Source organism: Bombina bombina, chromosome 6 (assembly GCF_027579735.1).
Source record: "Bombina bombina isolate aBomBom1 chromosome 6, aBomBom1.pri, whole genome shotgun sequence".
Classification (NCBI taxonomy): Eukaryota; Metazoa; Chordata; class Amphibia; order Anura; family Bombinatoridae; genus Bombina; species Bombina bombina.
The window spans coordinates 798429014-798441104 of NC_069504.1; the positions used below are offsets into that span (position 1 = coordinate 798429014).

The window sequence follows — 12091 nt, forward strand, 5'->3', positions numbered from 1 at the left end:
TGAGCTTGGAGCTAGCTGCTGATTGGTGGCTGCACTTGTATGCCCCTTTTAATTGGCTTATCAATGTGTTCAGCTAACTGCCAGTGGTGCATTGCTGCTTCTTCAATAAAGGATACCAAGAAAATTAAACATAATTGATAGAAGATGTAAATTGGTAAGTTGTTAAAAAATATATGATGTATCTGAAGTGTGAAAGAAAAAAATAGGCTTTTATGTCCCTTAAACCCTTGATGTGCGCAACATTTGTGCTTCATAATATGGGCTTAAAGGGACATGGAACCCAATGTTTTTCTTTCATGATTTAGAAACAGCATGCAATTTTAAACTTCTTTCCAATTTACTTCTATTATCTAATTTGCTTCATTCTCAATATATTTTGTTGAAAAGCATATCTAGATAGGCTCAGTAGCTGGGGGTTTTATGTCCTTTTAAATTGCTCACTTTAGGTTTATCATTTAAGAAGTCAAGAAGGATATTGCTCTCTGGCTTAGCAGTTGTCAATACAGCTGTGGCTTGCACAATAACAGCCTTAATAGTGCCAGTATTGCAAGGGGATTAATCATCAAGGTATTATTGGTGGGGAAGAACTACCCATATATTGTAAAACTCTTTCGTGTGCAGATCTTTAGAGATGAGCCCCAAGCCGAGCCCAAAATGTTTTTCTCCAGTCTCTTCATCTAGGAAACAGATTGAGGCTTTGGGCGCCATGTACTAAGAGGCGGGCGGATAGCTTCTTAACTCACGAAGCTGTCCGCCCGCCTCCGCTACACACGGGCAGCGGATCTATTGATCCGCTTGCCCGTATGTATCATTACACACTCATCGGAGTGCGTAATGCTCGCCCCTTCAATCGCGCGACCAATCACGCGACTGAAGGGGCTGTCAATCACCCAGAGCGAGCGTGCTCTCAATGATTTTGCTTCGCCACCTAAGAGGTGGCGTAGGGTGTAGGAAGCAGCGGTCTAATGACCGCTGCTTCTTACATTGCGGGAAGCAGGCTCGCATATGCGAACCTGCCCCGCAAAGGCTCCGGAGCAGCTTTCGCTGCTTCGTACATGGAGCCCTTTCTCAGAGAATTTAGCTTTTGTAGCTTTCAGACTACTGGGTAAACATGAGTGTCCAGTTTCTTTAAATTTATACTCTTTCAATTGGTTTTTAGTGTATTATTATTCTGCATCCTCATATTTTGAATTTATGGAAGAATTTGTTTTATGCCTGGAAATGTCATACTTCTTTAGTATCCAGATTATTTTTTTCATGTATGCTCTAATCCATTAGACTTTAACACGCTAATGCTTTGTGTCCCCCCTCCTCAATTTGGGTTAATCTCATGGTTAAAGTCCCGCAGACTGTGTGTGTATCTCTGTGTGTGTGTTTGTGTCTGTCTGTGTGTGTGTCTGTGTGTATGTGTGTGTGTCAGCACCACTGAGCAGAAAACACTTCACACGTTCACACTTCTCGTTATGTAATTATGCATGTTGAAATGCACTTATAAATTAACACATTTCCTATGTAATTTTAAACTAAAAATACTTTTATAATTCCATTTTTATATTGATCAGTAGAAAAAAGGTAAATTGTTAATTTCTAGATTTAAAACAGCCTAGTTTGTGAAGGTTCTTCACTTAAAGGAGGGCTTGATTCCTTTATTCTTGTCCTAGAATCAGCTTCATTAATGACTGTGGAAGACATAAAGGCTTCTTACCATTATGTTCACCTTCAGCCGGATCATTTCAGGTTCCTCCTTTGAAGTGAAACCTTTCCATCCGTTTTTTACTCTTCTTGACGGTCATTAAATGGCTTTTCATTCATGTTCCAACACTTCCTTTGGCAAGGATCAGGGTTTGGAGAACGTCTTAAGATAACTAGTAAAGGCTGTACCTGCAGGAGTTCACAATACCTCCTCTACGATTCAGTATCTTTAGTGCTTTGATTGGCAGGTCAGTATAGCAAAAAGCTTTCTAGAGCTATGAAACATAATCCTTTTTCTGGGTATTCTAGAAGATATCTCAAAATATTAGGTATGTACAGGTAACCAATGATCTTTTGGCCATATGTTTGTTCATCAAGAGACTGCTTGGTCATTTTTGGGCTTAAGAGAGGTTGTCTTGAAGATGATTCCTAATGAAAAGTATAAAATGTGATTTTTCTTATTTGTGCATTCTTCACATTTTTTGCACAAGAAACAAGTTCTTAGTGTCTGTGGTAGGGAATCTATCACAACAGGCAGGTCATGCCTTGCTGATTAGTGGAAGCCAGTATAAAAGGCATTTTCTGCATCCGGATTAGTCTGTAATATCAACAGATCCCAATCTCAAGGACTGAGGTGCTGTTTAGATTTAGTGCAAGATATAGGGTCCGAATTATCAAATGGCGGGTGGACATGATTCGCTGTAGCAAATCATGTCCGCCCAACATCGCTAAATGCCGACAGCATATGCTTTCGGCATTTAACATTGCACAAGCAGTTCTGATGAACTGCTTGTGCAATGCTGCCCCCTGCAGATTCCCCTAGCAGGGGTGTCAATCAACCCAATCTTAATCTATTGGGCTGATTGCTGTCCGCCAGCTCAGAGGTGGCGGACGAGTTAAGGAGCAGCGGTCTTAAGACCGCTGCTTCTTAACTCCGGTTTCCGGCGAGCCTGAAGAAAACAGGGGTATTCAGGCCATTTGGCCCTTGATAATTCGGCCCCATAGTCTCATTAGTAGTATTAGCATTCCATCAACACCCTAGAACGTAGAGCTTTGTGTATGATTCTGAAAGGTTTTTTTTTCAGTATTGTGTTGATATTGTAACCGACAGTGGTGGCTCGTATCATCCACCAGTTAAGTATTGCACACCAGGCCTGCTCGGAGAAGCAATTCACATTCTCAATAAAACTGAAATCAATCTGTGCTGTTTTGGACATGCATGCATCAGATCTCAGAGGTATATGTTTTTGATTTGCCAGTCTTTATGGATGTTTTTTCCAGGAAAAGTATTGATATATTTTCTTAGAGTCAAGGATTATATTCAGACTGTCCTATATTTTTTTTTTTTTTCCCCCCAATCACTACTTTGGTATTCATAATATAAAACAAAACAAGAGTATTCTGGCCTTTAAATTTGTCTAAGACAAATTCGGCTAGATTACGAGTTTTGCGTTAGAGGTTATGCGGTGCTAACGAGCAGTTTTCTCTCACCGCTCACTTCCCTACAGCGCTGGTATTACAGGTTTTTACAAACCCGGCGTTAAAAGACAAGAAGTGAGCGTAGAGCAAAATTTTGATCCTTATAGCACTCCAATACCAGCGCTGCTTAAGTCAGCGGTGAGCTGGTCGTATGTACTTGTGCACGATTTCCCCATAGGAATCAACGGGGAGAGCCGGGTGAGAAAAAGTCTAACACCTGCAAAAAAGCAGCGTAAATCTCAGTAACGCAGCCCTATTGATTCCTATGGAGAAATAAAATTTATGTTTACACCGAACACATCGCCGACACCTACATTATACTTATTAACCCCTAAAGTGCCGACTCCGGACACCGCTGCCACCTACATTATATGTATTAACCCCTAATCTGCTGCCCCCAACATCGCCGACACCTATATTATTTTTATTAACCCCTAATCTGCCGCCCCCAATGTCTCCGCAACCTACCTACACTTATTAACTCCTAATCTGCCGCCCCCAACGTCGCCGCCACTATAATAAACATATTAATCCCTAAACCGCCGCACTCGGGGTTGGGGGTGGCAGATTAGGGGTTAATAAATGTAGGTAGGTGGCGACGATGTTAGGGACGGCAGATTAGGGGTTAATAATATTTAACTAGTGTTGGCGAGGCGGGAGTGCAGCGGTTTAGGGGTTAATATGTTTATTATAGTTGCGGCGATGTCCGGAGCGGCAGATTAGGGGTTAAAAAAGTTATTTTAGTATTTGCAATGCGGGAGGGCCTCGGTTTAGGGGTTAATAGGTAGTTTATGGGTGTTAGTGTACTTTTTAGCACTTTAGTTATGAGTTTTATGTTACAGCTTTGTACCATAAAACTCTTAACTACTGACTTTCAAATGTGTTAGGGATCTTGGAGGTAGAGAGTGTATTGCTCACGTTTTGGCCTCCCAGGACAGACTCATAATATCAGCGCTATGGAAGTCCCATGGAAAAAAAACTTTAGGAAGTTTACGTAAGTCGTTTTGCGGTAAGGCCAAAAAAGTGTGCGGTACCCCTAAATCTGCAAGACTCGTAATACCAGCGGTAGTGAAAAAGCAGCGTTAGGACCTGTTAACGCTGCTTTTTCAGCCTAACGCAAAACTTGTAATCTAGCCGATTGTTTTTTGTAACCTACAGCCAGAATTTTGTTAATTCCTTAAAGGAACAAAAAAACTCAAAAGTATGTCAAGCATATAAAATGCACTGTACAAATATGTAAAAAATATTTTGATACACAAAAAAAGGAAGTGCATGTTTGCGTAAAATTTATCCCATTAAGACATATTGCTCCCTTTCATTATAAGGGCAGTAGCTACTGGTCTGTTGGCAAAACTGAGGAATAAAACTCCTATTGTTAAAGGGACATTAAACACTAAGGGCTAGATTACGAGTGGAGTGCAAATTAGCGCTCCTGCTTTCGCATTAACTTCGCTAGAAGTAAGCTTTTTGCATGCATCAGGTAGCGCACGTATTACAAGTTGAAAGTAAAAACATGTATATGTATGTATCTCTATGGTAAAGCCCTTTGCATGCAGTTTTTTTTCTTAAACCTGGGGCCTCATATCTTTGAGCCCTTAAAATGTTGTAATGCAATATTTTTATTAGATAGTGTTATTATGAGTGTAACTGTACTGTTAAATGTGTTTTTTATATTTTTTTCTACAACTTTTTTGTCTTGCGTAACAGTTAACCAGAGCTATGAAGTTGAGCTATCCTGCCGCGCGTTAAATTCAATTGCTCTCCTGCAAACGCGTTTACCTTTAACTGGAAATATGTGCGCTACTTCCGACGTGTGCAAAGAGCCACGATAAACCCCTTATCTAGTGCAACATCGCACCACTCTAGCCCACAATACATAATAAATATACTCATGAATTAAGAGCATAGATTAGCCTGAGAATAATGTGCACTTTTTTATATATAATATTAGTTGTTTAAATATTGAATAAAGACAATAAGGAATTCACCTAAAAAATTAAAGCCTAGATCCAATAAACCTAGATACAAAAATAAAATATTTTAGCTTACCTCACAATGCTCTCTGATATATCTCAGACACAAGTTGCTTAGTCTCAAATCCATATTTCCTCTACACAATCACGTACCACTCACGTGTTAACAAAAGTCCCCCCATAGCTCTGTGCCACCATGCCAGGCCCAACCAGGCGTTTGTAACCACAGCAAAATCGGAGAGATATGTAGCTCACTTGGCTCATCAACTGTCATGCATCAGATGGAGATTCTCCATTGGACCCAGTACAGCCTGATTGCCAATAATCCTGGCCATTCTTTACCATCTCCAGCACAGACATTTCTAAGGGAGCAGTAATAGCATATTCTTCCTCCATCATATCTGTAAATGACTTGTAACAGTCAATCTTTTCCTTCTGATGTGTGTTTGTGTGAGTTATTAAAGCAGGTCACCCTGTGCCTTGAGTGTTATAGGAATGCCAAAGTTTTCTTCCATTTGATGTTAAGTACTGTAGATGTTCATAAAAAGGTTTTGCATAGAAGTCTTTGATTAATAGATGCCATCCGGTCTTTAGACTTAGCTTTCAATTCCAAGTTTTAACAAATTTATCTCCTAGGTGTAGAGTAGTGTTTAAAGCAGTCTGATTCCAACTGTAATACTCAGGTAACAGGAGTTGTAAAACGTATTCCAAGTCAAGGCTGCTGAAATTCCCAGTGTAATATTATGCAGTTTAGCAATCTCTGCCTTTGTCAGAAGCAGATTGCAGAGCTTCTGTCATCCACAGATCATTGTCTGATTATTAAATTCTTACAGAGCAGACCGCCTTGCAGGCCCGCTGCCCAGAAACTCCTCACAACTGGATGTTTCTTTAAATTGTATGCTTTGTCTGATTCATGAAAGTTGAATTTTGAGTTCCATATGCATTTAAATCTGGTCATATCTTAGATGGTGCTTTAGACTCTTTTACACTTAACGTATAGCTTTGTATGACCATGTTCTCCTCTTTACTTTTGTCCCAGATGTGGGAGCAGGCAATCGTACACAGCAAGGAACTTATAGATATGTACGAGAAACAGATTTTCCACTATGAGGAGCTTAGTGTTCTACTGGTTAGTAATATAATCCTTTTTCCCATTGCCCTGTCATTTATTCTATTAATATCAAATTTTTCTGTCCCTTCTGTTTTTGTCAGGTTGTGTTATCCCTGTTGCTCATATTTGCATTAGATTGTGCTGTCTTTACACTTGTCTCCATGTTGTGTTGTTCATGCAGTGCCTTTCTTACGGTCCCTGCAGTGTCATCCTGTATGTGCCAGATGCTACGGTTACAATTGAACTACAAGCTTTTCACATTGTGCTATGTTCCAGTCTTGTATCTTTCTCTTTTTATGTTTTTTTTTGTCTCTTCTTCCTATTCTTCATGTCTTTCTCTCTTTGTCTCACTCCCTATCTTTATTTCTTTCTCCCTTTTAAATCTATCTCTTCTGTTTTCTCTTATTTTCTTTCTCTCTGCCCCTTTATCTTTACTCTGTCCTCTCTCTTTCTCTCATCCCTTCTTCTTTCTTTCATTCTCTATTCATCTCATCTGTCCTCTGTTTCTTTCTCTCTTTTCACTTTTCTCTCTTTCACTCTTCTACTCCACTCTCTCTCTTCTCTGGGATCTTTCTTTCTAGTTATTACTCTTCCCCCTTTTTCCCTCTCTCCTGTCTCCTCTTTCAATATCCCCATTTCCCATCTAGTTCCATCAAGACTGCAAAACCCCTACAATAACCACCTGTTGTTAAATTGCTCTTTCCGTGTGTCAGTCTTTCATGTCCCTTTCACTTTTTTTGTCGTCATTATTACTGTGACACTATGTCATGAACACAGAACAGCATATGTTTTTATCAGTTCTCCTCGCATGTAATCTTCTACACAGTTTTGCTTCTGTCACATTCCACTAGTGATGTTCTATCCTTTTGTCTAGGTCAACTCATTTCTGCTACTGCTGACATAGTGTGTTATGCTTCATGCTGTACCTTTTTGTTCCTGTTTTTCTGGTCACCCATGTTTACTACTGTTTCCTCTTGTTGATGACAATTTGATCTTTTGGTTCATTAGAAGAAACAGGCTGGCTTTTACCAGAACATAATGAGATCCTTGAGACTACAGCCAGAGTACTTTGCAGTGGGATATTATGGACAAGGATTCCCATCCTTCCTACGGGTAAGAACCGAAAAACTATCTTCCCTCAACATCTTCCTTGATAAAATAGCATTTCACTTGCTATATTTATCCTTCCATTTGTCTCTTTTTTTACTTCACTCTGTCCTTTTTGACCTTTTTCTCTATCCTCTTTAATCCTAGGTCTCTTTTTTTTTTTTTTCTTCCTTTTTTATCTTCTCTCTTTCTCCAACATTGGTGTGTCCGGTCCACGGCGTCATCCTTACTTGTGGGATATTCTCTTCCCCAACAGGAAATGGCAAAGAGTCCCAGCAAAGCTGGCCATATAGTCCCTCCTAGGCTCCGCCCACCCCAGTCATTCTCTTTGCCGTTGCACAGGCAACATCTCCACGGAGATGGTTAAGAGTTTTTTTGGTGTTTAAATGTAGTTTTTATTCTTCTATCAAGTGTTTGTTATTTTAAAATAGTGCTGGTATGTACTATTTACTCTGAAACAGAAAAGGATGAAGATTTCTGTTTGTGAGAGGAAGATGATTTTAGCAGACAGTAACTAAAATCGATTGCTGTTTCCACATAGGACTGTTGAGATGAAGTAACTTCAGTTGGGGGAAACAGTTAGCAGACTTTTCTGCTTAAGGTATGACTAGCCATATTTCTAACAAGACCATGTAATGCTGGAAGGCTGTCATTCCCCCTCATGGGGACCGGTAAGCCATTTTCTTAGTCAAACAAACAGAATAAAGGGCTTATTATGGGCTAAAAAACTGGTAGACATTTTTATGGGCTAAATCGATTGCTTTATTTGGGCATTTTATTCAGATTTAGGCTGACAATTTGCATTTATAATCTTGGGGAACGTTTATTAAACGGCAGGCACTGTGTTAGACACCTTTTCCAGTCAGGGGGCCTTTCTAGTTATAGACTGAGCCTCATTTTCGCGCCATTACTGCGCAGTTGTTTTTGAGAGCAGGGCATGCAGATGCATGTGTGAGGATCTAAAATTTGCTGGAAAAGCTTCTAGAAGGCGTCAATTGGTATCGTATTCCCCTCTGGGCTTGGTTGGGTCTCAGCAAAGACTATAGCTAGTTCCGTTATTTTAAGGGTTAAAGCTCTGAAATTTGGTGTGCAATACTATTAATGCTTTAAGACACTGTGGTGAAATTTTGGTAATTTTTGTACAATTCCTTCATACTTTTTCACATATTCAGTAATAAAGTGTTTTCTGTTTAAAATTTAAAGAGACAGTAACGGTTTTGTTTTAAAACGTTTTTCTCCAACATAGGTGTGTCCGGTCCACGGCGTCATCCTTACTTGTGGGATATTCTCCTCCCCAACAGGAAATGGCAAAGAGCCCAGCAAAGCTGGTCACATGATCCCTCCTAGGCTCCGCCTACCCCAGTCATTCTCTTTGCCGTTGTACAGGCAACATCTCCACGGAGATGGCTTAGAGTTTTTTAGTGTTTAACTGTAGTTTTTATTATTCAATCAAGAGTTTGTTATTTTAAAATAGTGCTGGTATGTACTATTTACTCAGAAACAGAAAAGAGATGAAGATTTCTGTTTGTATGAGGAAAATGATTTTAGCACCGTAACTAAAATCCATGGCTGTTCCACACAGGACTGTTGAGAGCAATTAACTTCAGTTGGGGGAACAGTGTGCAGTCTCTTACTGCTTGAGGTATGACACATTCTAACAAGACGATGTAATGCTGGAAGCTGTCATTTTCCCTATGGGATCCGGTAAGCCATGTTTATTAAGATAGTAAATAAGGGCTTCACAAGGGCTTATTAAGACTGTAGACTTTTTCTGGGCTAAATCGATTCATTATTAACACATATTTAGCCTTGAGGAATCATTTATTCTGGGTATTTTGATATGATTATATCGGCAGGCACTGTTTTAGACACCTTATTCTTTAGGGGCTTTCCCTAATCATAGTCAGAGCCTCATTTTCGCGCCGGTATGGCGCACTTGTTTTTGAGGACAGCATGGCATGCAGCTGCATGTGTGTGGAGCTCTGATACATAGAAAAGTCTTTCTGAAGGCATCATTTGGTATCGTATTCCCCTTTGGGCTTGGTTGGGTCTCAGCAAAGCAGATTCCAGGGACTGTAAAGGGGTTAAATATAAAAACGGCTCCGGTTCCGTTATTTTAAGGGTTAAAGCTTCCAAATTTGGTGTGCAATACTTTTAAAGCTTTAAGACACTGTGGTGAAATTTTGGTGAATTTTGAACAATTCCTTCATACTTTTTCGCAATTGCAGTAATAAAGTGTGTTTAGTTTAAAATTTAAAGTGACAGTAACGGTTTTATTTTAAAACGTTTTTTGTGCTTTGTTATCAAGTTTATGCCTGTTTAACATGTCTGAACTACCAGATAGATTGTGTTCTGACTGTGGGGAAACCAAGGTTCCTTCTCATTTAACTATATGTATTTTATGTCATAAAAAAATTTTAGTAAAAATGATGCCCAAGATGATTCCTCAAGTGAGGGGAGTAAGCATGGTACTGCATCATCCCCTCCTTCGTCTACACCAGTCTTGCCCATACAGGAGGCCCCTAGTACATCTAGTGCGCCAATACTCCTTACTATGCAACATTTAACGGCTGTAATGGATAATTCTATCAAAAACATTTTAGCCAATATGCCCACTTATCAGCGAAAGCGCGACTGCTCTGTTTTAGAAAATTCTGTAGAGCATGAGAACGCTGATGATATGGTTTCTGAAGGGCCCCTACACCAGTCTGAGGGGGCCAGGGAGGTTTTGTCTGAGGGAGAAATTTCAGATTCAGGAAACATTTCTCAACAAGCTGAACCTGATGTGATTACTTTTAAATTTAAGTTGGAACATCTCCGCGCTCTGCTTAAGGAGGTGTTATCCAATTTGGATGATTGTGATTATCTGGTCATTCCAGAACCACTATGTAAAATGGAAAAGTTCTTAGAGGCCCCGGGGCCCCCCGAAGCTTTTCCTATATCCAAGCGGGTGGCGTACATTGTTAGTAAAGAATGGGACTGGCCCGGTATACCTTTAGTACCTCCCCCCATATTTATAAAATTGTTTTCCTATAGTCGACCCCAGAAAGGACTGATGGCAGACAGTCCCCAAGGTCGAGGGGGCGGTTTCTACTCTACACAAGCGCGCCACTATACCCATAGAAGATAGTTGTGCTTTCCAAGATCCTATGGATAAAAAATTAGAAGGTCTGCTAAAGATGTTTGTTCAGCAAGGTTCCCTTCTACAACCAATTGCATGCATTGTCCCTGTCACTGCAGCCGCGTGTTTCTAGTTTGATGAGCTAGGAAAGGCGATTATTCGTAATTCTTCTTCTTATGAGGAGATTATGGACAGAATTCGTGCTCTTAAATTGGCTAATTCTTTCACCCTAGACGCCACCTTGCAATTGGCTAGGTTAGCAGCGAAAAAATTCTGGGTTTGCTATTGTGGCGCAGAGCGCTTTGGTTAAAATCTTGGGCAGCGGATGCGTCTTCCAAGAACAAATTGCTTGACATTCCTTTCAAGGGGAAAACACTCTTTGGCCCTGACTTGAAAGAGATTATCTCTGATATCACTGGGGGCAAGGGCCACGCCCTTCCTCAGGATAGGTCTTTTCAAGACCAAAAATAAACCTAAGTTTCGTCCCTTTCGCAGAAACGGATCAGCCCCAAGGGCTACGTCCTCTAAGCAGGAAGGTAATACTTCTCAAGCCAATCCAGCCTGGAGACCTATGCAAGGCTGGAACAAAGGAAAGCAGGCCAGGAAACCTGCCACTGCTACCAAGACAGCATGAAATGCGGGCCCCCGATCCGGGACCGGATCTGGTGGGGGGCAGACTCTCTCTCTTCGCTCAGGCTTGGGCAAGAGATGTTCTGGATCCTTGGGCGCTAGAAATAGTCTCCCAAGGTTATTCTCTGGAGTTCAAGGGGCTTCCTCCAAGGGGGAGGTTCCACAGGTCTCAGTTGTCTTCAGACCACATAAGAAGACAGGCATTCTTACATTGGGTAGAAGACCTGCTAAAAATGGGAGTGATTCATCCTGTTCCATTAGGAGAACAAGGGATGGGGTTCTACTCCAATCTGTTCATAGTTCCCAAAAAAGAGGGAACGTTCAGACCAATCTTAGATCTCAAGATCTTGAACAAGTTTCTCAAGGTTCCATCGTTCAAGATGGAAACCATTCGAACACTTCTTCCTTCCATCCAGGAAGGTCAATTCATGACCAAGGTGGATTTCAAGGATGCGTATCTACATATTCCTATCCACAAGGAACATCATCGGTTCCTAAGGTTTGCATTCCTGGACAAGCATTTCCAGTTCGTGGCATTTTCTTTCGGATTAGCCACTGCTCCTAGGATTTTCTCATAGGTACTAGGGTCCCTTCTGGCGGTGCTAAGACCAAGGGGCATTGCTGTAGTACCTTACTTGGACGACATTCTGATTCGAGCGTCGTCCCTTCCTCAAGTAAAGGCTCACACGGACATTGTCCTGGCCTTTCTCAGATCTCACGGATGGAAAGTGAACGTGGAAAAGAGTTCTCTATCTCCGTCAACGAGGGTTCCCTTCTTGGGAACTATAATAGACTCCTTAGAAATGAGGATTTTTCTGACAGAAGCCAGAAAAACAAAACTTCTAGACTCTTGTCGGATACTTCATTCCGTTCCTCTTCCTTAGGTTTGATGGTAGCGGCAATGGACATAGTTCCTTTTGTGCGCATTCATCTAAGACCATTACAACTGTTCATGCTCAGTCAGTGGAATGGGGACTA

The 12091-nt window shown here is 40.9% G+C and overlaps 1 protein-coding gene across 1 annotated transcript in view; it reads left to right on the top strand.

The window, feature by feature from the left end:
• DOCK5 (dedicator of cytokinesis 5) overlaps positions 1-12091 on the top strand; it is a 458078-nt gene that overhangs the window by 358052 nt on the left and 87935 nt on the right. Inside the window, exons 39-40 of the mRNA XM_053718116.1 lie at positions 6184-6273; positions 7264-7368. Of these exons, the coding sequence (XP_053574091.1) occupies positions 6184-6273; positions 7264-7368 (195 nt within the window). The remainder of the gene's footprint in view (positions 1-6183; positions 6274-7263; positions 7369-12091) is intronic.